Genomic DNA, 26,502 nt, shown 5'->3' on the forward strand with positions numbered 1-26,502 from the left:
ATGAATCTTTGGATTATGGATCTAGGTTGGATCTTGATCCTGGTTTATAGTCTAAATGTTTCGAATTAGGATGTGTGTCTGTTGGATGCAAATGTGTTTATGGTGAAACAATGTCAACAAGGTCCACAATGACCCAAACACTGTATGCTCCCCAACCCCTTGCACCTTATGACTACCTGTCTCGCACACTCCTATCTGACTCTCTACCTGACAGACTTGACTAAACCACACCCTATAACATTATACCACAGTGCTCTCACAGAGATACTATGCACCAGGCTGTCCATGTCAGCAGTCCCAGATCAGTGTAGGGTGAGTGGTGCTCCAAACACCATAAACCCTCTGAGTCACTGCCCTCTGCTTGCGTGTGTGTGTGTGTGTGTGAGAGGGAGAGAGACCGAGCCGCAGGTAAAGGACAGATTAAAAGCATTTTGACAGCCCCTATCTAAAAAGTCCCGTCCTTTTCAAGGTCAACGGCCCTGCTCTTGTGTAACCCTGTTTTTACCTTGTGGTTTCATTTCTCGTCCAATGACACTATTGGTTCGAGGAACAGGCGTGTCGAGGCAAGGGTTAGGCAATTTTTAGGTGTGTACAGTCTCCGAGTTACAGTGGAAGTCGAGATCAAAACAGTCTGTTAATGAAGCCACGTCTAACTCGTGATACGTGTTTCAACTTGGGAAACCACGCGTCTACAGTCCATTCCCACTATTGTCTGACGAAAACAGATGGATAGACTATCCTCGTAATAACAAAGCGGTATACTAGAGTATTGCATGTAAAAGCACGAAACTAAACAAGCATGTCTTCCCTGTGGCTCAGTTTGTAGAGCATGGTGTTTGCAACGCCAGCATGGTGTGTGCAACGCCAGGGTTGTGGGTTCGATTCCCACGGGGGGCCAGTACAAAAAAAAAAATGCATGAAATGTATGCATTCACTACTGTAAGTCGCTCTGGATAAGAGTGTCTGCTAAATGACTTAAATGTAAGTAGAAGAGATTTAGACCAGTCACCCATGGGTACAATAATGGGTTAAAATAGCTATGGTCGATACAGACGAGGGTGTCAGGGCACTGGAGACGCTGCAGCAGTTGCTTACAGTACATTACATTACATGGTTGTTTTGTGTTGCAGAATGACAAGGACTTGGGGGGGGGGGTTTGACGTTGGCTTTGAAACGCGTCCAATGCAGAGGGAACATGTCTTGTATCAAGCTCCACATCAGTTATTCACAAAGCCAAGTGGGATGTTTAAACTAGACTTTGACTTCGCTTGATGCTCTCATTGCTTTACATTCCACATCCAGAGATGCACTCCTCAGGCAGTTGTTCTGAGACTCTGAGGCACGCAGCTGCAAAGTCTTGTGGAACGAAAGGGAGCAGAGGAAAAGGGACAAAGTGCAGAGAGAAAATGTGATTGCATTGGGCTGTGTGGGAGGGTTTCTGATGATTCTTTTATGGAAAGAAAGAGGGATTAAAAGAGAAGTGGCTGCCTAGTGCCCACTCCTTTTGGATGCTTTTACATAAGGAAAGGAGGGATGACTGACCCCCCCCCCTCCTCCTCCTTCCTCTCTACATGCCTGCACTCTCCTCTCCTCTTTAGCCCACGCACCTGGACCACTCTGAGGAGAGGAGAGCACGATGGGGCCCTCCAGGGCTGATTGACTTGCCTTACTTACTGTGTGTGTGTGTGTGTGAATCTTTGTAGGTTTTTTTTGCGTGTGCGTGTGCACTTTGATGCATGTGTTTTAGATTTCTGTACTTTTTTAGCTTGGATGGATGTGTGCATTTATGTGCTTGCATAAGTGTGTACTTGGATGTGTGTGAGAGAGCGGGTTGGAGCTTGTCTATCTGGTGTGCCGGCGTGGAAAAGAGGCTCTCCAGCACAGCACCTGTTCACATGGCAACCAGCACTCGCAGGGAAGCAAGAGAAGGAGGAGGAGGAGTGGGAGGAAGATAAACAGAGGGAATGCAGGAAGGAAGGAGTTGAGTGTTTGAGAACATGAGATTTGGGAGAGAGGGAATAGAGCTTTCTTAAACTATGTGGACAGTGTGCCAGCCAGTGGGAGGAAGAAGGGGACAGAGCGATCGAGCAAAAGACGCTTGATAACCGGCTTCTGTATCATAAGGATGTTCTCATCGAATCATCACTTCTTTATCTACTAGCCTATCCAGGTGGGCTGATGACAAGTAGATCAGTGCAGTGGCTTCTTTCTCTGTTGGCAGTTTGGGTACTAACGAGTGTTGACCATCCAGAGGGAGTCGGGTTGCAGCAGCCTAGCCAGCCGGGTAGTGACTATGACTTACCCTGGTGAACTGCTACGCCACTTGACATCCTTTGATCTGACAGCAGCAGTGGTTATTTTCTCTGCTGTACGATTTGCCACATTAGGCACACACGCTCGCACACAGATGGCCCCGAGCACGCTAGGAGAAACGCCGCTAGCCAGCGGCAGTAATAACAACCCTTCGTCCTCCGTCCCTCCCCCTGTAACGGTAAATAATGACCCAGGAACGGGCCTAATCGCAGGGGATGGTAGACCAATCAACTTAACAGGCTTTGGAATCTGATTTGGGAACAGTTGTATTAGAGAATTGACTAGCATGGAAACTGTCAGGTTACATTTAAGGGACACACACTCAATCCAGGGCCAAGAAGCATACTCTCTCCAGAATGGTCCCCAGCATAAGGGCCAGAGGAAGATGTACATACTACATGTTGATAAACTGAGAGGATTTGGAGAAGGCATGAAGCCACTATGGCAGGTGCATTGTTACTTTAGAGTATCCTCTGACCACACAGTGTGTAGAGCAAAATGTTAGTAGTTCAAACTTTCCAACAAAAGCACTGTGCGGTCGATTTTCTTTCTTTCAGCACCTCGAGGAAACATCAGTGACGAGGAAAGGTGAAAGGCATGTGTTTGCAGTAGCCATCTCCTGAGTTTGGCTGTTAGACGGGCTCAAACAGAGACCCATCAATCCCAACCTTCAGTTCCAACATGGTCTTTAAATGTGTGAATAGCAGACAAAAGGTCACAGCAGCTGCGTTGAAGGGCAAAGACGTGCGCTAAGAAACTAAACTGAGGAAAAACGTCTTAGCCTTTTTCTTTCTTGGTGTAGTCTATTGATTTAAGGGTGTTTCCCATGGCAGCCATGTGTTTGTACATGTGCACTTATTTTATAGCTCTGTCACAGGGGCGTGTACTAGAGAGAGACGCCATGTGGGCGTATCGCTTAGACATCTGGGGCGTGATCCCTAGTGTTGCTTAGTGGGAGTGTCTTGGGAAAATAACAATGTGCATGAAGTGTCCTATTACAGTGGACCTATAATAAACAGTAGAGCAGTGTTTCCAAATCTCTCTATATATATACTATATATATATATTAGTACCAGTCAAAAGTTTGGACACCCACTCATTTCCAGGGTTTTTCTTTTATTTTTACAATTTTCTACATTGTAGAATAATAGTGAAGAATTCAAAACTATGAAATAACACACATGGAATCATGTAGTAACCAAAAAAGGGTTCAACAAATCAAAATATATTTGAGATTCTTCAAAGTTTGCCTTGATGAAATCTTTGCACACTCTTGGCATTCTCTCAACCAGCTTCATGAGGAATGCTTTTCCAACAGTCTTGAAGGAGTTCCCACATATGCTGAGCACTTGTTGGCTGCTTTTCCTTCACTCTGCGGTCCAACTCATCCCATACCATCTCTATTGGGTTGAGGTTGGGTGATTGTGGAGGCCAGGTCATCTGATGCAGCACTTCATCACTCTCCTTCTTGGTCAAATAGCCCTTACACAGCCTGGAGGTGTGTTGGGTCATTGTCCTGTTGAAAAACAACTGATAGTCCCACTAAGCGCAAACCAGATGGGATGGCATATTGCTGCAGAATGATGTGGTAGCCATGCCTGATTCACACAGTCTCCTCTGAACAGTTGATGTTGAGATGTGTCTGTTACTTGAACTCTGTGAAGCATTTATTTGGGCTGCAATTTCTGAGGCTGGTAACGCTAATTAACTTATCCTCTGCAGCAGAGGTAACTCTGGGTCTTCCTTTCCTGTGGTGTTCCTCATGAGAGTCAGTTTCATCATAGCGCTTGATGGTTTTTGCGACTGCACTTGAAGAAACTTTCAAAGTTCACAAGCATTTCGCTACACCCGCAATAACATTGCTAAACACGTGTATGTGACCAATAAAATGTTATTCAACATTTTCTGGATTGACTGACCTTCATGTCTTAAAGTAATGATGGACTGTTGTTTCTTTTTATTTATTTGAACTGTTCTTTTCATAATATGGACTTGGTCTTTTACCAAATAGGGCATTCTGTATACCATCCCTACCTTGTAACAACACAACTGATTGGCTCAAATGCATTAGAAGGAAAGAAATTCCACAAATTTACTTTTACCAAGGCACACCTGTTAATTGAAATGCATTCCAGGTGACTACTTCATGAAGCTGGTTGAGAGAATGCCAAGTGTGCAAAGCTGTCATCAAGGCAACTTTGAAGAATCTAAAATATAATTGTGTATTTCTTAAAACACTTTTTTGGTTACTACATGATCCAATATGTGTTAATTCATGGTTTTGATGTCTTCACTGTTATTCTACAATGTAGACAATTGTAAAAAAAACAACACTGGAATGAGTATGTGGGTCCAAACTTTTGACTGGTACTTCATGTATGTGTCTGATACGTTCCCACAAGTGTGGATAATGCTATGTGACTGGCACAGGCATTTCCTCAAGTTGGATGCCCTTGGATGCATATTTGAGCCTTTCTTCAAGCCCACTGGAGCGAGTGGCCAGACGAGTCTCTCCACTGCCCAAAAATTGAGGGTTGTGGTTGGGGAGGGAATGCCTCAGAGTAGCTCCTGGGTGCAGTTTGAATTAGGTTAACCAGAGAAGAGTGCTGCCGCTCACTATGAACAGCAGGGAACCGATGCTGCGTGTCTGTGTTTGTTTGTCACCATTTGCTTTAGGGTTACTTACCAAATCCAGATTGTCCATGCATATCTGTTTTGTGTGTGTGTTTTCAATTTTTCCTCTGCCATTTCAACGCAGGATTGTGTATGTGTGCGCATGTGTTTTTTTATATTTGCCCTGGTGTTCATTTGCATGTCAATGGCTGTTTGTTTGGAGGTGGAGAATGAGAATTGGCGTGGGGAAGATGGGCAGAGGGCTGGAGATGCACCAGATAAGTGGAACAAGCGCCAACAGGCAGATGCAGAGAGTACACATACAAACTCGCCCACACACACACGCTCTACCTCTCCATCTGAACGCTTCTTGCTGAAACCCAAACACTTAAGAGAGAGCTGAGGGTGTGTGTGCGCATAGTAAGGTAGAGTACAATCAAAAAGAGGTCACCATAGAAACGGGATAAGCATCACAGTTTTATATAACTGCATACCAGACTAGTTCAGTTAGTAGCTAGGGATGGGCTGAAATCTGCTTTTGTCTCTCCAATATTAAATCAAATGTATTTATAAAGCCCTTTTTTACAACAGCAGATGTCACAAAGTGCTATACAGAAACCCAGCCTGAAACCCCAAACGGCAAGCAATGCAGATGTAGAAGCACGGTGGCTATGAAAAACTCTCTAGAAAGGCAGGAACATAGGAAGAAACCTAGAGAGGAACCAGGCTCCGAGGGGTGGCCAGTCCTCTTCTGGCTGTGCCGGGTGGAGATGATAAGAGTACATGGCCATTAAGGACCAGCAGGGTCACAGTGGTTGTAGAGGGTGCAACAGGTCAGCACCTCCGGAGTAAATATCTTGTTTTTGAATCAGTACCACTGGTTCAGATCCAAACCACATGTACAGCTGCTGGTTTGTGAGCGGTCTCCAGACCTCGTGTTATGATTCTAAAACTACTCCCCCTTTGGTATGAGGTGGTCCACAGCTGTGACTTGAACCACAATCTCCTTCCATCTCTCCATCCTGCCATTTTCCACCCCTGAAGGGAGTGTGCACTCCTCCCCTCCCAGCCGTTGTGCTTCCTGCAGGGCCAGAGAGAAAGGGGGATAGGGTGTACTTCAAGGCATGCATGGCCTTCACCCCCCTCCCCCCACCACCTCCCACTACCTCCCACCACAGCCCTCTTTCCGTTTGGATGCATTGTGGGGGCATTGCATGGAGGGAGTTGGGGGGGCATTGCATGGAGGGAGTTGGGGGGGCATTGCATGGAGGGAGTTTTCTTTTTCTCTTTCTGTTTATGCACAGGTGTTTGAATGAGAGAGTCTGTCATCTGTAAATTAGTTGAGTTTATATGTACGCGCATGCATGTGTGGTGTCCATTTTGAAATAATCTACCTCTGCATGAATGCGCAAGCATGCACGTTTATGTGTGCATGTATAACGTGTGCGTGGGGGTGCACATGTTTGAGATTCTGGGCGTGTGTGTTTTGCGTCTGTGTTTATGTGGGAGTTGGATTTGTGCTCCTCTCCCACTCCTGTCATGTGGAGCAGTGTGCTCAATTCTAATCTCAGCCAGAGATTTTTCTGCACTTTAAGCTTCAGCAAAATGCGTGGTGGGAGGAGAGAAGGCGAGTGCGCAGGCTTTGGCGAGAGGGGAAACCGTCTATCCACCCTGTTACGTGCGCCGATTCCATCTTCAGCACATGCTATTTTTCTCTCTGCCGTGGAAGTTGGACACACCGTGTTAAAGAGTTTGACAGAGGAGCAGGGAGATTATCAGTGGCCATCTCTCTCTGTTACCACTGTGTGGATCCAAGAGCCTGTCAAAATGGGTCTTCCCCCTCATCTAGAACATGAATGAACTGAACAGACATCACCAACGAAACAGTGGCAACCTGCCCGAGAGCCCAGCAGCCATGTTGGATGAGTCAAACATGAGTTCTCTTACATTCAGATCTATGCTGGCCTCTTACTATGAGACTTCAGAGTGTAAGCGCCACATGAAACAAACAAGGAATGTGTCCTCTCTATGCTATTTGTTTCTATGGTCTCATCTGCCATACTGCACTTCATAGCTAGCTCTGTAGCGCCCTGCTGTTCCTTTGCAGGTATGGAGTTGAAAGGATGTGCTTATTTTCCTCTGGTCACATACACAGCTCCAGGGGAATAATGATGGGGAAGATGATTGAGACCTACGTCCCTTCACCCCTCTTCCTCACTCACCCACTCACTTCTCTTATTCTCTCTTTCTCGTGCACACTCCTCTCTTTCCTCTGGTTCTCTCTCCTTTGCATCCCATTTGTTTCTCCTCCGCCACCCACGTTCGCACTCTCTCTCGCGCTCTCTCTTTCTTCTCCTCTCTCTCTTTGCTTTGCCTGTCTGTTCCGACTTTCATATTGTTCTGTTTGCTTCCTCTGCTCATCTTTTTGCTGCTCTTCCACTCCCTCTCCCTCCCTCTCTCTCTTTCTGGGCTCAGTCTCACTGCAGCCACTCAACGTGGCATCTCCCAGGCAACTGTGGGGAAACCAGTACTGCCAAGAGGTCGACAAATACGTGGACTCACTCGCTGCAGCACGCAAAGACTACAGACACACAAACTAGCACTTATGAACACACACACACACGCGCGCACACACACAGACACACACGCTAGCATGCACAGTCGAACACACAATACATCATTAAATGTCATCCACACTTGGACACCGACACCATATATTACATTCATTGGAAGAGCATAATTTCCATATGTAGTGGATACTTTAGGCAGTGAGTGGATCAGAAGCCTCTATTACAATCAAGCGCGATGCATAGACTCTAGAAATAGAATCACATGCAGAGAATTGCTTCTGAAATGATTCATTATATCCAATGTCACACAGTATTTGTCTTTCGTTCCTGTTGAAATATGAAGGATTCGGTTAGAATTGCCAGGAGGAAGAGCGGTCTGAACAGGTCTTAATCTAGTAGTGATCGAACAGGGACAGCCTACACCTCCATGCTTTCTACGCTTTATGAATTCAGAGCAGGTATTGCCATTCCACTGTCCCAGCCCCGCTCCAACGTGTGCCAAATTCTGTCACAGGCGCACACACATACACCCTCAGAGGTCAGTGGGTTCCGTTTGTGGCTGTCTCAGTCTGGGATCGAGCATGGGGGGCGGTTTGATTAGCACGGCTAGTGAGTGCTCTCTTAATGATGTACTCTGGGTAATGGAATTTGAGGCGCCACTCTTTTCTGTCGCAGCTTCTAGTAATTTTCATAAAAACCTTTTTTCCCCCTTTTTATTTTTTTAACATATCCCGAACAGAGACATCTGCAGGCCTACATTGTCAACATCCTCACACCCCTAGTGTGTGTGTGTGTGTGTGTGTGTGTGTGTGTGTGTGTGTGTGTGTGTGTGGTGTCTTGTTGATGATCAGTGTGTTAATACCTGTCTGTAAAATACAACACTTTTATCCCATATGTCTGACCCTGTGAGGTTAGGTATCCACTAGCCTGCTTATCCCCATAACACCAGCAGTAAACTAGGGAAAGTCTATCCTGTCACAATCGCATGTCACCGGTAACAATCCCTCCACACTCCGTCTACCGCTGGTCCAAAATAACAACTTCCCCTAACCAGAGAGGAAATGGGCCTCCACTTTCCAATTTCATCCGCCTCATTTGTTGTCATTTGAAATAGTAATAACACAGCACGAGTCATTGAAATCTCATCTGATTTAGTGGGATTGGGGCGACTTTAACCGCAGTCCAGTCGGTCCGCGACTCCTAGTCGGGGTTTATAAATAGAGGCCACCACATTGCCTCCCCTCTGGTGTAGCGCTATAGACTGCAGACTGAATTGGAGCACAGAGGACCAGGTGACGGTTTCACTGAGACAGGATTTATCTTAGCCCAGTGGCAGAAGCCCCCGCGCTGCGCCGGGGCCAGGGATTTAACAGCAGACAAAGGTGACGTTAAGGGATTTCAGACACCCGTTTTTATCTCTGACAAAATAATCAAATTAGAGCTTTTGAGGCATGACCGGTTAAACAAGTACAGTGGAGCTACAGCTGCAACGGCTGTGAAAGCACAGCCATGCATAATTAACATGCTTTTCTCTCTCTCCCACTCTCTTCCTCTTCCAATATTCCCTCTTCATAATCCCTTTCTCTCGCTCTCTTTTCCTGCCTATTTTCTTCTCTCTCTCTCGTTTCCACAGAAACACTCCTGGATGACTTCATGTTGACACACCCCATTTTCCTGGCATCAGACAGGTTCCAGCAGGTTCTACTCCAGCAGTATCCTTTACCTTCCCTTTCCTTCCTGGCCTAGCCTGGGAGCCCCAATGTGTAAACACACACACACACACACACACACCTGCGCACCCTTCCCAGACATCCCCAGGAAGAACTGGGATGCAGGAAGACTCGGGCCGAGCACCCCCCATCTGCCACGCGAGGGTGGCCCACTTCTGGTTTCCTGTCCGAGTGCTCGTTAGCGCCAAGATAATGCTGTTTTGTTCAACGCCGCTACTTCGCTAGGCTAATATAAACAATGGCACTGAACTAGCCTTGACACCTATTTGGACATGGACAACATGTTTTTGTGCTTTAGAAAGGGTCCTTTTTGTCATTTGAAGCGACATGTTAAGTAGCCTAGCATACGATATTCACTGTGTTAAAAGCAAGGGCTGTTTTTCATGGAACATGCAGTGTTCAAATAAAATCTCTTGCAAATTAGCCGATTTAAAAAAAAAAAAAAAAAAAAAAAAAAAAAAAAAATAATAATAATTAAAATCATTCTTTATGAATATTGATATTTCTACAGTATCAAAGCAATATTAGGCTACTCAGTCAGGCCGACGCTCAATTTGAGTAAGATTATCCAGTGCTGTTGCTCGTAACTTGGCAGGAGCACTCGACCAAAGGCTTAAGAACCGAAAACTCCTTAGTAACAACAACTCCACTGGCTCCCGTCTGCACCAAGCCAAGGAACAGTGTTTCTGTTTTGGCACCACCACAGGGGGTTCAGTAAAGTTGAGCAACATTCCCCGACACAGAGCTGGGATTTGGGTCGCAGTAGTAGTGCATTCATTGGCAATGAGCCACACTGCTACTTAACGTCTGCCTAGTGGCTAACTCCGTTTTCCATATTATTACACTACAGTGGACCAATAGATATGATATTAGCCTTCCCTGTGGCTCAGTTGGTAGAGCATGGTGTTTGCAACGCCAGCATGGTGTGTGCAACGCCAGGGTTGTGGGTTCGACTCCCACGGGGGGCCAGTACAAAAAAAAAAAAAAAAAAAAAAATGTATGCATTCACTACTGTAAGTCGCTCTGGATAAGAGCGTCTGCTAAATGACTAAAATGTAAATGTAATGTTCGGCTTCTGCCTATCTACAATGAACATATTTAGAGCAATGATATTATCCTGCCTATTTCTGGCTTTAGAATCTTCCTTTCCCCCCATTACAATAGGTTGCTTTTTTTGAAGGGTGTATGTACTGTAAGTGAAGACATTCATCTTTAGTGATGAGACGGTATGTATTCCACCAGATATTATGTGTCTGTGCGTTTGTGAGTCTGTGTGTAAGGGATAGTGTCGGTCTGTGCGTTTTGTTAAGAGTGTGGACAGACACTACACCCCCCTTTTATCCCAGAACCCCCGTTCAGTGTGTCTGACCTACATTCCCTCACTGAAGACCCTGGCTGTGTGTGTTTTAGAGGCCTGAGCGGCCCTCCAGACGACAATGGGCGTCTCGACGGATACTGCAACACAAAGGCATTCTGGGAAAGACCGTCCGCATGCCTCGCTGCCCTTATTGCAGCTTGTCTGGGCCCTAGTGGGACGCCCCAGTGTGTGTGGGGAGTATGGAGAGGGGTGTTCTTACAAATGATCAATGATCCAGCCTGTTCTCCACTGTACCTCTTAACCCTCTCCTCCTCCCTCCCGCTGTCTCTCTCTCTTCTCTTCTCTTCTCTCCATCCACACCTCTCCCTCAGTCTCCCTGGCCCTAATCAGATCTTTTTTTGTGGAAACGTGTTTGGCTTCCTTCTGGAAATGAAAACAAAAGCTACCTCCAATTCCATTAGGAAAACTGAGAATTCTTCCCTTTACTTCACTCTCCCTGAGCAACTCTTCCCAGCCCCTTCACACACACTCTAAAGACACATACACACTACACTTGTAGTGGCTGAGCGATCAAAGCCCAGAACCCCGGCTATGTTGAAGAGCCCAGTGGGGACCCCTTGCCACTGTGGGGGCTGGGGCCAAACTCCCACACCAGCAATAGAACACAACCCAATTGAACAGAACCGAGAGAATTAGAAACTGGAGTGCAATATAAACCCAGCAGCTGGCCTTAGGGTTAGGTTGCTGTTTCTGGAGCTGGGAGAATTAGGTGAACAGGGGATCATAGATATAGAATTACTAGATCTGGACTGTCATCCATGGCATTGGTAAATACTGTTCAGTGTGTGAGTTTGTAGGTCACAGGCCTGTGGTGGACTTGGATTGTGGTCTGAAATAGAGGAGGGTGTCAGGGATAGTCCCCCTTCAGTTTAGCCATGAACTCAGATGGGTAGTCCCCTTTTTATATTTAGAATAGGATGTCAGGTGTCCCCGTGTGTGTGTGTGTGTGCGCATGCGTGCGCACGTATGACTACTCTTTGGTGGTGAGTCCAACACAGACGCATGATGGCGTACCTCAATCCAAATATCACACTAATTCTGGTGGAAAGACTGTGCTGCACTGTGCAGAGCTCTTCAAACTCTTTACTGCTTTATTTGCTAAGATGCTCTCCTCCTCCTGTTGTGCTGGGAGCTGGAGGAAAGAGGAGAGAGTGTGTGTGTGTGGGCAATGATGGGTGTGTCAGAGCCTTCACCACACGGCTCTCTGCTCTGCTCTGGCTAAGCTGTAATTACTAGTTGCTTGTTTGACTCTGAACACTGCACTGAAATACTGTGTTTTTCCATCTGCGTGTCAGGTGACCATGGTTCTCCAGCTGTTGTGTTTCAGCGAGCTGAGTTGCCTTTCTACAGGATGTTTCTGAGTGTCTGCATGTGTCTGTGTGAGTGGTCATTTTAATGTGTGCCTTCTGTTAGTGTGGTGTGTGTGAAGGTATTCACAACCGATGTTGTGCAACTATGATGTAATTACAAAGAGTATCATCGGTGCTAGTATGACAAATCATTTTGGTGTGTATAGTAAACAAGTACTAGAAAATAGCTTTCTCCAAATGATTCTTCCACGGTCAATATCAATCTCCTAATGACAGCCATCAGTAGATGTTCTCTGTCTGTCTCTGTGGCGTTTCTCCTTGACTCTTGGTTCAGATTTGGTGTTGAGGGGAAGGCAGGGGAGGGCTGGCCCAGCTGGGACGGGGCAGAGAGGAAGCAGGCTGTGCTGAGTGTTGCCTTCCGCTACCTGGACACCTACAGAGAACTGCTGCAGGAAGAGGGCGAGAGGTCCAACAGCTTCCCCAAGGTACTGGTCCAGCACACACATGGAACATGTATGTATGTATGTATGTATGTGTGTTTACACACACACACACACACACACACACACACACACACACACACACACACACACACACACACACGAGTGTGCACAGATGCACCACCCACACACACAATAGCCATCCTGCAGGACGATGGTGTGAGATCTAACGATTTGTAAGTGTTAAACACACACTTTACAAGCGCACACACCTGCTCTTCCATCCAAGCAGCCTGGCATCAAGGCCGTGTGCTGTGGTGTTCTCTCTGGGTGGGAGCTGTGTGGAGTGTTGATTCTGGCAGCAGCCTGTTAGGGCCGCCCAGGTTGTCATAGTGACGGAACTGACTCAGCTGAGCACACCTTGGGAAGTGAGGCTTTTGGGCGCTTCTACCTTTTCCTTCTATATTCACATTAAAAACACATCTCTGTCAGTTTCTTTCACACAGACCCCTTGGCCTCTACCACCGCTCTGTTCTGTCTCCACTGTCGTCTACCTATCTCTCTAGTGTTCTGTCTCGCTTTATTTCTCTCCCTCTCCGTCTCTCCTTTCTTTCTGGAATACTGCAGATGCAGTCTGTCTAGCAGCACATCTTGTGACGAACTGCAACTGCCCACACAGTGCTGGTAGACACAAACGAGCACACACAGACAGAGGCACAAAGTGCACTCCCTCTCTGAATGTAATTTCTCTCCTCTGCTTCAGGAGCTATATCTATGTGCAGTCCAAGAACTCAGTCAGTTCCCTGAGCTCGTGGAAGACGTGCTGAAGCTTCAGCGCTGGACCGAGATCCTCCAATGCCCGTAAGTCACACGTCCATCCCAGCCAGATACACACGCACATGTACACACACCGAGCCCACAGTCTTGCCTTTTAGCACCAGTCTGCTAGGGACAGCTTTTCTGGTGTTCCGGGGCTGTGAAAGGCATTGCAGCTGGATTTTGCTGTGCCACTCCTCTTGGTTTAGTCTGAACGCCTTTTTAATCTCACAAGTTTAACAATCACTGTTAATTAGTGTAATACAGTGCCTTGCAAAAGTATTCATCCCCCTTGGCGTTTCTCCTATTTTGTTGCCTTACAACCTGTAATTTAAATGGATTATTATTTAGATTTCATGTAATTGACATACACAAAATAGTCCAAATTGGTGAAGTGAAATGAAAAAAAAAATGTAAAAACAGTTACAGTGGTGCGTGCTTATGTATTCACCCCCTTTGCTATGAAGCCCCTAAATAAGATCTGGTGCAACCAATTACCTTCAGAAGTCACATAGTAAGTTAAATAAAGTCCACCTGTGTGCAATCTAAGTGCCACATGATCTGTCACATGATCTCAGTATATATACACCTGTTCTGAAAGGCCCCAGAGTCTGCAACACCACTAAGCAAGGGGCACCACCAAGCAAGCGATGCCATGAAGACCAAGGAGCTCTCCAAACAGGTCAGGGACAAAGTTGTGGAGAACTACAGAACTATCCGAAACGCTGAACATCCCACGGAGCACCATTTAAATCCATTATTAAAAAATGGAAAGAATATGGCATCACAACAAACCTGCCAAGACTCAGACTAGGCAAGGAGGGCATTAATCAGAGAGGCAACAAAGAGCCCAAAGGTGACCCTGAAGGAGCTGTAAAGCTCCACAGCTGAGATTGGAGTATCTGTCCATAGGACCACTTTAAGCCGTACACTCCACAGAGCTTTATGGAAGAGTGGCCAGAAAAAAAGCCATTGCTTAAAGAAAGAAATAAACAAATCTGTTTGTCTTCCAGAGATTTGGGATGGTGGTTCACCTTCCAGCAGGACAATGACCCTAAGCATACTGCTAAAGCAACACTCGAGTGGTTTAAGGGGAAACATTTTAAATGTCTTGGAATGGCCTAGTCAAAGCCCAGACCTCATCCAATTGAGAATCTGTTGTATGACTTAGATTGCTGGACACAAGTGGAACCCATCCAACTTGAAGGAGCTGTAGCAGTTTTGCCTTGAAAAATGGGGAAAAATCCCAGTTGCTAGATGTGCCAATCTTATAGAGACATACCCCAAGAGACTTGCAGCTGTAATTGCTGCAAAAGGTGGCCCTACAAAGTATTGACTTTGGGAGGGGTAAATAGTTATGCACGCTCAAGTTTTCAGTTTCTTTCTTGTTTTATTTCTTGTTTGTTTCACAAGAAAAAATATTTAGCATCTTCAAAATTGTAGGCATGTTGTGTAAATGAAATGATACAAACCCCCCCAAAAATCTATTTTAATTCCAGGATGTAAGGCAACAAAATAAAAAAAATGCCAAGGGGGGTGAATACTTTCGCAAGCCACTGTAAGTTGTTTTAATGGCCTTGGTTTCTCCTTTAGCCTCCTAGCTCACACTGGCTTATCTAACACGTTGTGGTGCCTTCCCCTATAAATAGGGCTAGGAGTTTCCCCTGACCTTGTAAGGAAGAACTCTGGCCCCTATTAATTACAATCTACTTACTTGCAGGCGACGGTACATACAGACCTTTTGGATCCATCCCACTGCAGCACACAAGCCGTCACACCCAATTAAAAACTAGCTGCCTTTGAAAGGATGCATAGACTGACAGACCGTCTACTGTGTTTCTCTAAGCAGCTCAGAGGAGGACAAGGAGATTCGGAAGAAGCAGGTCCGTCCTCTTTTCCGCCACTTCCGTCGCATCGATGCCTGTCTGCAGCCCAGAGAGGCCTTCCGGGGCTCAGATGAGAGTGAGTGAGACGCATCATACTGTGACACTTTCTGTATTTTGAAAGTTCTATATCTTTAAAAAATGTAATATCTCACATGCAAAACATTTTGGGACTGTATCAACAGTGGACTAATGAAGAAAAAAAAATACCCAAAGATTGTTTTTGAGTGGTATTTTCCTTTTAAGGTGTTCAGATATAGGCCAACCGATATGAGGGTATGGGACAGATGTTGTACACACTAGAGCCATGTGGGTGAAGTTAAAAAGGCTGTGTGTGTGTGTGTGTGTGCGCGCAGTCTTTTGCAGGGTGTACACGCCGGACCACTCGTACGTGACGATCCGCAGCCGTCTGTCGTGCCGTGTGGGGGAGATCCTGGCGCTAGTCAGGGAGAAGCTGCAGTACAGCGAAGACCAGCCAACCCAACCTGGCAACCTGCTGCTGGTGGCTGTCACCTCCGCCGGGGGTAGGACCACCCACACACACACACAGATACTGTATACTTTAAACCTACGATTACTTCTCGCCATGCCTACTTTTGATTGGCGTTCTGCAGGAAAAAAACACAGCAACACCCAATCAGACAATGCAAGCTTTGACATGATTGTTTGAACAACGATGCTTACATCCACAAAGAGGTTTAGATTTAAATCCACAAATGACTACCCACCACTGCTTGGAGCTAAGCTGCCAAAGTGATTTGACTCTATGGAGATGAAAACAGTTTGTTGATGTTCTGGCGTGCATCTGTGTGCTTTTTGTTATGTGTTGCTGGAATCTTTACTAATCCATTGCGTGTGTGCTGATGTGTGGGCTCATCTGTGTTGTTGTGTTCTCAGAGAAGACCGCTTTCCGGCCTAGCGACGAGGCGGTCTTCACCACCCTGGGAGTCAACACTCACCTGTTTGCCTGCGAGCCCTCCGAGCTGGAGAGCCTGGTGAGTCCTAGAGCACGAGTCAGCACTTAACAATGGAGAGGAATAAAAAGCCCTGGCTGGTGGCCATTTTGGATAGCTCTAAACAACATTGTTTACATTTGAGTCATTATTGTTCTCATAAAGTTATCAAAAACATGCTAACGAGATGAAACAATGAAGATGCTTTAGTCCAAAGCTTCTCTGCTAAGACTTTTTTTTTTTTTTTTTTTTCCTCTCTTTAGCTTCCCTTACCTGAGGAGATCCACTGGTCGCCCGGCGACAGTAAACTCCATGACATGAGTGCTGAGGAGGTAGCCACTCAGCTGGTGGTGTTTGACTGGGAGCTCTTCAGCTGTGTGCATGAGGTCAGTGATTGGTGGAGCTGATAGTACTGGGCGGAACCTCTGCCAAATAATTGCAAAAAAAAATTCTCCATGATAAGGACTTATGCTGTGTGTGGTCTACCTACATTTTTGATGCTGTAGACTTATTGTACGTTTCTTCATTGGTATGTCCAGGTGGAGTTTGTGTGCTATGTGTTCCACGGCGAGCAGGCTCGCTGGCGCCCCCTCAACCTTGAGCTGGTACTGCAGCGATGCAGCGAGGTGCAGCATTGGGTCGCCACCGAGATCCTGCAGTGCCAGTCGCTGCCCAAGAGGGTGCAGCTCCTCCGCAAGTTCATCAAGATCGCAGCTCTGTGAGTTCTGGGTGTGCTGTATTGATGATATGCGTTTTAATGGTGTGTGTGTGTGGCCACAATAATAGTGCCAAGTAGTGTTATTATTTGATCATTCCTAGCAGTGTGTTTTATTGCGTTAGTTTATAGTGAAGTGTGTGTTATTGTCTAGTCTTATCTAACATATGTGTGTATGTGCTCCAGGTGTAAGCAGCAGCAGGACCTGCTGTCCTTCCTAGCTGTTGTTCTGGGGTTGGACAACCCTGCAGTCAGCCGCCTTCGCCTCACCTGGGAGGTAAAACACACACACACCAGAGGCTGCTGAGGGGAGGACAGCAAATAATGGCTGGAACGGAGTAAATAGAATGATGTATTTGATACAATTCCACTCCTGCCATTACCACAGGCCTGTCCTCCCCAATTAAGGTGCCACCAACTCCTATGATACATACCCCTCTATGCAGACTGTGCATGTTGACTTAAGGCTGACACGTCAGCAAACACACTGGCGTAGGGATTTGTTTATAACTCTGGGGACTATTTGTTTGTGGCAGGGCCTACCTGGGAAGTTCAGGAAGCAGTTCCAGCAGTTTGAGAGCATTGCGGTGAGTGGCTGTTCGGGGGTCTCCAAGGGGACAGTTAATGAAGTCCCTATAATATGGGCTTACTGTATATCAGGGTTGGGCTCAGTTCCATTTGTCAGTCAACCATTAGAAAATAGGTCTTCTGACCTCAAAGTAAATGACCCCAAGCCGTATGTGGCTACGGGTTAATTTATAAAGGCACATTTAGTGAAGGGTGAGTGAGTGAAGGTGTTGTTGTTTTTCAGGATCCATCCAGGAACCACAAGTCGTACAGAGACCTGATGGGCAGCCTCAGGCCCCCTCTCATCCCCTTTACACCGCTGCTGCTCAAAGGTGAGACAGACATACACACATACTGTACACTATACACACAGCAAGTAAATTCACACAAACACTGTGTAGCTCTCTCTCTCCACTACCCAAATGCATATGTTCATCGCCACAAAAATACATCTTTACTAATACAAAACACACCCTCTCACACACCCCATCCACACAGGCTGCCATTGGCTCAAACCACAGACTACATAAGTGACGCCGGGCCGCTACTCAGGGTCTCTCTCTGGCCATGGACACACACACAAACCACAGCTGAGGAAACGCTACACTGTGTGTGTGTGTGTGTGTGTGTGGTGCTGAAAACAGGGGCACAAACCTCTACAACCCCCCTCAAACACACACACACACACACACTACCCCCAAGATGTTGTCCAGATGTGAGCTCATAACATCTCTGACACACACACACACACACACACAATGCTGATTAGAAGGCAGCCTTTCAGCCCCGCCTTGCTAATTAACACCCATAGTTAATCTCTCCATCTCCCTCAACCCTAGCCTGGCTACCAGTCTCTTTAGCTAACATTCCACTCCTTGCTACTCCTTGTCATTTGGAATGGCAGTGGAATGTTAGCTGAAGAGAATGGTGCTCAGGCTACCTCCATCTTGCACACACACAAAGCTCAGCATGCTGTCTCCCTGCTGGGCAACGCAAGTATGTGACGATCATACTCGTTTCATGTAACATCTACATGTAACATATTTCTACATCCTCTTGAGGAGTGAATAAAGACTGCTGTGCATTCAGTCATCCACTTACATATACAGACATACAAAGACATCCAGCATATTCACACCACACAAACACACACACACACACACACACACACACACACGCAACACGAACACAGGCTTGAGGCACACGAGGCACTTCATAACCTACCGCTCCAACTTCACAACAGAAGTCCCTCATTATCTAAGAAAAGCACGTTTTCTCTCTCCTTCTCTCTTTCATTTCCTTTCTCTCCCACGCACACCCTTTTAACTCAGCATGGGGGACCCTGTCTATCAACATAACCAGGTGGCATTAATTTCTCTGCTTCGAGAACACACACCTCCACAGGTGATCAGCTCCATAATGAGCTCTACCCCCTCCCCTCCTTCCTCCTTCCACCCTGACCTCCCTCCCTCCACCGTTGCCATGTACCCTGCTTTGAGTGTCAACTCCTTTCTCTCTCTCTCCTCTCTCTCTCCTCTCTCTCTCTCCTCTCCTCTCCTCTCCTCTCCTCTTCTCTTCTCTCTCATCAAATCATAGCAAGGGATATTTCATCTTTTTTAGATTAACAAAGTATTGGATCTGTTCAGGAATTTGATCAACAAAATATCACTCCCATTATTATATAGGCTAGCTGTATTCATCACTGTGATAATAGATTGGTTATGTACTTACATCATTCTACACCATAGTACTGCGTGTGCAATTTCCTTAATGTGTAGTATATTACACTTAAGTGTGTGCTTGTTTCGTGCTCGCTCTCTCTTTGTCTCTCTCTCTCTCTCTCCGTCATTTCTCCTTCCCCCTTGAGTATAAAAGCTCCTTGTTATACCACTTGTCAATGTCACTTAGACACCACAAACATGTCTGGAATGTTTTATATTTGAATGCTGTGTATACCAGGCTCCAATATCATGTCAAGCTAAGAATAACACCAGCTCCTAGTTCCCTATACAGGGCTGCCCCAAGCTCTCAAGTCTCTTCCTTTTTGAAGATCAATTCAATCTGTGTAGTATTTTATGCATCTGTTTTCCTCCAATGGTCCAATAGAATCACAGAATGGTTTTGGGTACTGTAATAGAATAATGTGGCTCTGTTGGTAGAGCATGGCGCCAGGGTTGTGGGTTTGATTCCCACGGGGGACCAACATATATATATATTTTTTTTACACTATCCACTCACTCAAAGTAAGTCGCTTTGGAGAAGAGCGTCTGCTAAATGACTAAAATCTTCATGTGAAATAATAATGAGGCTTTTATCCAAAGTGACTTAGTCGTGTATGCGTACATTTTTTACGTTTGGGTAGTCCCGGGAATCGTACCCGCTATCCATGCTCTACCAACTGAGCTACAGAGGACCATAAACTTAAACAAGACAAACGTACAAGACGATGTACATACTGTAAAAAAACAACTCCTATGGCTACCAGGTCGACTCCTTTCACAGCTAGATGCTTCCACTTTTTCATAATAAGACCATAGAGAATGATAAAGGACTCAGTTGGTAAACAAACTGAAATGGTGCATACTGCCACCTAGAGTGTGTTGTTTGAACAGGTATAAAGCCAAGGTTGGCGATTTACTGCCACCTGCAGTTATGGAATGTTTGCGCACAAGTATAATTCATTGGCTGATCTCGCCTGATGACCTGGATAGAATGATGTGATCCTTCCTTAAAGGGATAATTCACCCAAATTAAGAAATAACACATTGGTTTATTTAGCTTGTAAGCAGTCTATGGACAAGGTACAGCAATCCATGAACTATCCCTTTAACCCATAGGAAGTCCCACCCAGTTGACTACAAAAGGCTGAAAGTCCTCAATGGCACTGCCCATGCTAAAACAGGCTTTTGGGCACTAGAGTACTCTCATTCTCTATGGGTAGGACACAACTGCTGGCTAGCAGCTTAACAACCATACTGCGTAAGCATTGCTATATGTATTGCTGAATGTTTCTTAATGGTGCAACACATAGGATTTGAAAAAAAATTCTGCATCAGAAAATGTCCATAATATGTCTGAAGTAATAGTGGAATGATTGTTTTTTTACAGTAGAACTTACCCACCAGTGTTGTGATTGGCTGTGATATTCGTCTATTGATTTCTCCCGTATGAGCGGCATCTGTTGTCAAAATGGGAAAGCTGATTTTGGCTGTGTTATCTAGTGGAAACCAGGTCTAGTGGAAACCAGGTCTAGTGGAAACCAGGTCGAGTGGCCATGTAGAAATGGCTCCTTCATGTCCTGATTACTAATATTCTACACTGTTCGCTCAATTTCAGTTTGAGAAAACAAGCACTGAATACTGTAGCGAATCATTGTACTAAATCGCTGTGAAATATATTTTCAAATATAAAAAAATAGTTTTTACAGCTGTTTGGACCAAAAGTAAAAGACTAAAGCTCAATTGGAAGAGTGAGAGATTTTGTTTTGAATGCAGCCTATTGCTGTTGCAATTCCCCTAGCTTCCACACGGGGGAGAAATTCTAGGTGTAGCACCTTTTTTAAATGCTAGTACAACCTCATATCCTTCTCTGTGATATTTCACTCTGACCTGGGTGGCAAGGTGACGCATTTTCAAAATGTTATTGGACGTTATGTTATAGCAGGAGTGTATTATTGTGCTGAGAGGGCTTCCTGGTACCACGCTCGCTGGTTCGGAACGATAGCCTTTGGCCCTTCATCTCTGTGGTTAAATAACTAACAGTTCAAGCAGGTCGTGTGTATGTTGAAGAGTAAGATGCATCTGCTCTCTGTGTGTGGGTGGGGGAGTGAGGGAGGGAGGAAGATGCATATGCTTGCTGTGTGTGTGTGTGATAGAGAGTTGGTTGGCAAAGTGCATCTGCTCTGTGTGTGTGTTTTTTAAATATGCTTGTCGGTTCGGAAGAGAAGGTGTGCCTGCTGTCCAGTGTGCAGCTCATAAAGCTCAGCTCCTAGCATGTTTAGTCCAGGGGTGAAAAAGGTCACATTAGCGTATCGCCTCACCTCCCTCCCTCCCTCCACCACACGCGCAAACACCCTCCCTCCCCCAGGTCTAGTGCCATCAGCAGCATTCAGAACATTCTTCCTGACTGGGCGTAGCGTCTCGATTAAACATGCCCCCCTTTTACCCAGAACCCGCAAATTCCAGTTCCTATTAAGGGATCACGGATTGGGACTCTTTGGCTTGTCTCTCTCTCTCTCGGTCCTACCTGTCCTCCGTCTATGGGCTAAAGCACCGGCAGACAAGGGCAGCTGCTGGGGCAGGTGTCGACAAGCCATTACTTAACTGTTCCCTGCCTTCACTGTGTGTTTACCTTTCTCTCTCTCTCTTTCTTTTCGTTTTCTCTCTCTCTCTCTCTTTTTCCCTCTTTCTTCTCTCGCTCTCTCTCAGATCTGACCTTCCTCCACGAGAGCTGTAAGTCGTTTCATGGGGAGCTTGTCAATTTTGAGAAGATGGTGAGTGTACGTTCAGCCATTGACAGAATAGCCAAAGAAATACATGTCTTTTCTATTCGGCGCAATCAGCGTGATTCCCTGGTCAACCAGTTACCCCCCTCTGATTTCCCTGACTACTGTCTTACTACACATTACTACACGCGTCTCCTCTCTCTTCCAGCATAAAGTTGCAGAGATGGTGAGGAGCATCAGACGATACAGGAGCTCCCAACTAGGTAAGCATTAGTGGCCACAGGCACACCTGTCTGTTAAGAATAGTCTTGAAGGAGCCGAGCTCCACCCTGCCATCTGTTTAGAACAGCACAGGCCTCGGGGCCGTTCAATCACACAACCGCCATTCACTACCACTACACACACACACACACACACACAGGCATTCTCAACACATAATGATATTACAGTCTGACAAACCGCCTTGCTAACCACTCCATTATGTTGAGTTAAACACTTTAACATTATCATTCATTACATAGCCTAGTTTGCATAAACACCCACTAACATGAAATCGCCACACAGAGTACAGCTCAAAACACTGCGATATGGCTATCACACAGCCTAGCATGTTAAATGTTCAATATCATTTATTATCACGTAGCGTCACATGCTAAACACTCGCTAATGTTGCTATCACACAGCCTAGCATGTTAAATGTTCAATATCATTATTATCACGTAGCGTCACATGCTAAACACTCGCTAATGTTGGTATCGCATAGTCTAGCATGCGTAACACTCAATAATATCACTATCGTTGTTACATAACATATCTCATAGCCTGGTCCACTAATTTTAAGAGCCAGCATCCCCAAGAGTCAGTGTAATTAATTTGTATCGTGCTAGTGCGCTACTCAGAAACATTTGAGCAATCCGTGCCTTAACGCTCATTAGTTTGAGTAAAGCGCGACGCTGTTCGCCACGCTAAGATCATTGATGTTTCGCACAAATCCAGCTAACGCTGCTACACAATCAACACACACAAGATTGCTGACATAATATAAGACACTACGCAAAGACACTCGATAACCCAGTAGAACGTTGGCTTTCGCCACCCTCTTATTTCTGTATATTTATTGACATGGGGCATAAAGATAGGTTTCACAGCACATGAACAACTTGGCTTACCTACATGCAACACAACATATAGAGGTTTATACCAGCTGAAGATTCTTCACATGTACAAGCATACTATATGTAGAAAGATACAATGAATATTCCTCATGATAACGCTACTGAGACAGTGCACTTGCTAATGACAAACACCACACAATGTTAAACATCACTCAAATAATGTAAAGTACAGTACCTTATGTTATTTTAGTGGTGTTTAACATTGTGTGGTGTTTCATGTTATTTTACTGCTACATTGATATTGATTAAAGCATTGTTGGGTTTGGAGCTTAAAAGAAAGGCATTTCACTGTACTTGTGTACATGCCATTAAAACTTGCAACATGAGACCAGAGCCAAGCCTCACTGCTTCACATCATACCATGACCTTAATCATTGCATAAGCCAGGGCTGGGTTAATGGTTTTGTTTTTTGTATTTTACTTTAGATCTAGTTACTTCTGTCTGTTAGATGACAAGTTAATTCACCTGGCTGCCAAGACTTAAGCTCCTTTGTGATATATAAAGAACACAAACAAGACTTGACGTAACTGTGGTGGGTAGAACCTGAAGTTGAACAGCTTCTACCTGAAAGTGGCAAAATAGGGTTTATTTTCATTCTGGGTTTCTCAAAATGGGGTTTATTTTCACTCTGAAATATTCCATAGTCTTCATTCGGGATACTCACACCAGTTGCAGGAAGTGCTGAAACCCATTTTAGAGCTGTATTATGTGGTACACAGTGCTATAATGAATCTGTGCTTAGATGCATACATCCTAGAGGGCTTAGATATGGCTGTACATTGTCTGAGATTACCACTGTACCCTAATGGACTGAATGGAATGTATCACAAAGTGCCTCATTGAATGACCGCAGGGGTCTCTCTTGAATTACCCCCTCATTTCAATCCCTCTATTTTTCATCATCTCTTTCTCCCCATCTCTTTTTTTTTTTCACCTGAGTGACTTTGACGATGGTCATCTCATTCCATTAAGTATAGGTTACTTCTGCTTAGCGAGCTAGAGCACACATTTAACCCTGTGTTCTCCCGACAGGTATAGGCTACATTCAGGCATACACCACATTCACAAACCCATTGACCCCCCCCCCCCCCCCCCCCCCCACACAAAGGGAACAGCTTCAAAATGGCCCTTTGGGGCTCAGTAGTAAATGGCCTTCTAAACCTATAGATTGCTGCTGCTGTTGTGATGGTGGCACAGAATAGGATAATGATGCATCCAAGCAGGATTTGCTGCACCCAGAATGGGAAAGGACAAGTTGATAGCCTGCCTGACAAAGTGTTTTGCTGTTGGTTAGAACTGAATCAAACCAGTTTCTTTGCCTGCTGCATTGTGTGGGCTCGTTGTGAGCAGATGCTGCTGCGATCCTCTAGTTGGGTCAAGTGGAAGTAGTGGGGTATCTGCCGCCGCCCGGTGGTGAGATCAGGACATTGCACGCCACAGCAGCTTCTCTGGGGGTTACACTACCATTTCGCGCAGGGATCATCAACTAGATTCAGGAGCGGGACGATTTTATTTTATTTTTATTATTTTTGAGCAGATGGTCGGGGGGTGGGAATATAATTACATATAAAATGTAGACTGCAAATTGACCAATGTTTGACTAAAACATAATAATTTCAAACCTTTCCTATTTTTGAATACGATCACGTGCCTCTCTTATGCGCGTGAATACTTGGGAACGGTTTCAAAACATTTAAATAACTTGGAGCTTATTTCCTGGTGTTTTTAGACTTATGTCCAAAAATAATAATAATAATACAAAACAATTCAAACATTTGTGCTAAAAACTTGGTGGGGGGGGCAAATAAAACCACCTGCAGGCCAAATTTGACCTGCATTATGTCAGTTGAGGGACCCCGATCTAGGGGGTGAAATATGATTACTGCTTAAATTATTTTGTTGGGGATATGTTTAACTAATGAACTGACCTCTCTCTCTCGTAGCTTTGGATGCAGAGCCTTCCCCCTCTCACCTCCAGACCAAGGCCTACATTCGCCAGCTGCAGGTCATCGACAATCAGAACCTGCTCTTTGAAATGTCCTGCAAGCTGGAGCCCAAAGACATGTGAGAGAGAGTGCGAATGAGTGGGAGAGGGACGAGAAAGAGGGAGATCGCCCCCATACTCACCCTACCCCCCCCCTTCTCCACTGCAACTCTGCCCTCTATGGCCTCAACTCTGATTGGATGAATCAGCTAGCCATTTTTGTAACTTTGCTATGCTCTGTGTTTTCCTGGCTTCCTCCCACACCCTTCCCGGTCTGCTTGTCACGAGCCACCGCTGATTTTGTGTACAATACTCAGACTGCTGGAAACGGCTGAGAAAAATGACTGGAACTCTTTTCTTTGAAGCCTTGTGCGTGTGACTTTGAGCATGTTGATGTATGAGGAGGGCAGGAGGTTTCAGGACTGACTTGAGTAGCAGATTGGACAGCCATTTTGTGTAGAAGATGAGGATGAATGAATAGTAGACTTTTGTTAGATTTGTTTTTGTTTCCCCAACACCAAGTCATGCTTCTCCAGTTTGCACTGCCACCAAACCCCCTTCCCCAACTGGACCTTTCTGAACTTACCCAAACCAGGATGGTTAGCCCAAATGGGGAAAGGCCGGCTTTGTTTTACTAGACCAGTTGAACTGAAGTCTCTTTGAAATTAGACCCCCAGACAGACTGTATTCCTGCTATTGTCCCACCTTTTCTCTGTGAACTACTCAGATGTGAGACAATCTAACCCCGTGACCTCTAACCTAACTCTTGACCCCTCCCCTCCAGCCAACATGGGCAATTACCACCGACAGCTCAGTGGCAGCCCTCAACGAGTCAGCGACAGTTGGATAATAGAAAATATACTCCTATACTAGTTTATACTAGTACTTCTGGGCTAAAATAAACCCAGAGTTTATACCTCTGAACAAAAGCTTCCACCGTGTTACAAGATGTGGTGTTCTGGGTGATGGTGGAATGAAAAGTCTCTGAACTGCAGGCTTATTGGCTCCCCACATCAAAGATCTCTCTCATTGGCTGAGTCAGTTGTTGATTGACAGCTCTTGATAATCCCACCCTTTGGGGGGGGGGGGGTTCAGATTGAGGCCTCAGGTTCACCATCACAAGACAAACCCTTCTTTATGTACAGTACAGATGATGGCAGCCAACATATTTGTATCAACCAAGCACTTTTGCCTGACCTCAGGGTACATTTCAATGAGGATAAATACAGCATGAGAATTGTTTGTGATTGTATAAAATGTTCAGTATAGTTCAGTATCATTTTTATCCCAATTTAACAAAGCCATTGTCACATAACTCTCAACAAACGAACCAAGGCCCGTTTTATTCTATAGTCATGGTACCATCATCATGGCCACTTGTACTGCACCATAGTTTCTAATATGCTGATTGATGAATTTTCTCGTTGAAAATGAATGGAGTTGAACAACTGGACTCAGTGACGTTGACAACACTTGTTTGCCTGCAACTCTCTCAGGATCCCTGGGTCACGACCTTCGCGGAGGGCTGCCTGGCAATGCCTGTACGATAAAGCTGTAATGTAAATATTCTATGTGTAAATAGCTAAATAATATGGAGACTCTATTTTATG

At 45.4% G+C, this 26,502-nt stretch overlaps 1 protein-coding gene across 2 annotated transcripts in view; it reads left to right on the plus strand.

Moving 5' to 3' along the window:
• The window catches only part of LOC115197113 (rap guanine nucleotide exchange factor-like 1), a 31,204-nt gene extending 4,702 nt beyond the window's left edge, over window positions 1–26,502 (plus strand). The window contains exons 2-15 of one of the 2 annotated variants that reach the window (XM_029758305.1): window positions 9,130–9,208; window positions 12,249–12,399; window positions 13,118–13,215; window positions 15,017–15,132; window positions 15,410–15,577; window positions 15,951–16,048; window positions 16,270–16,392; window positions 16,546–16,724; window positions 16,908–16,998; window positions 17,258–17,308; window positions 17,533–17,620; window positions 21,716–21,780; window positions 21,941–21,995; window positions 24,852–26,502. In XM_029758305.1, coding sequence (XP_029614165.1) covers window positions 9,130–9,208; window positions 12,249–12,399; window positions 13,118–13,215; window positions 15,017–15,132; window positions 15,410–15,577; window positions 15,951–16,048; window positions 16,270–16,392; window positions 16,546–16,724; window positions 16,908–16,998; window positions 17,258–17,308; window positions 17,533–17,620; window positions 21,716–21,780; window positions 21,941–21,995; window positions 24,852–24,976 — 1,487 coding nt within the window. In that variant the 3' untranslated portion in view covers window positions 24,977–26,502. The remainder of the gene's footprint in view (window positions 1–9,129; window positions 9,209–12,248; window positions 12,400–13,117; window positions 13,216–15,016; window positions 15,133–15,409; window positions 15,578–15,950; window positions 16,049–16,269; window positions 16,393–16,545; window positions 16,725–16,907; window positions 16,999–17,257; window positions 17,309–17,532; window positions 17,621–21,715; window positions 21,781–21,940; window positions 21,996–24,851) is intronic. The other variant, XM_029758316.1, reaches the window with a different exon arrangement.

This window comes from Salmo trutta, chromosome 1 (assembly GCF_901001165.1).
Source record: "Salmo trutta chromosome 1, fSalTru1.1, whole genome shotgun sequence".
Lineage (NCBI taxonomy): Eukaryota > Metazoa > Chordata > Actinopteri > Salmoniformes > Salmonidae > Salmo > Salmo trutta.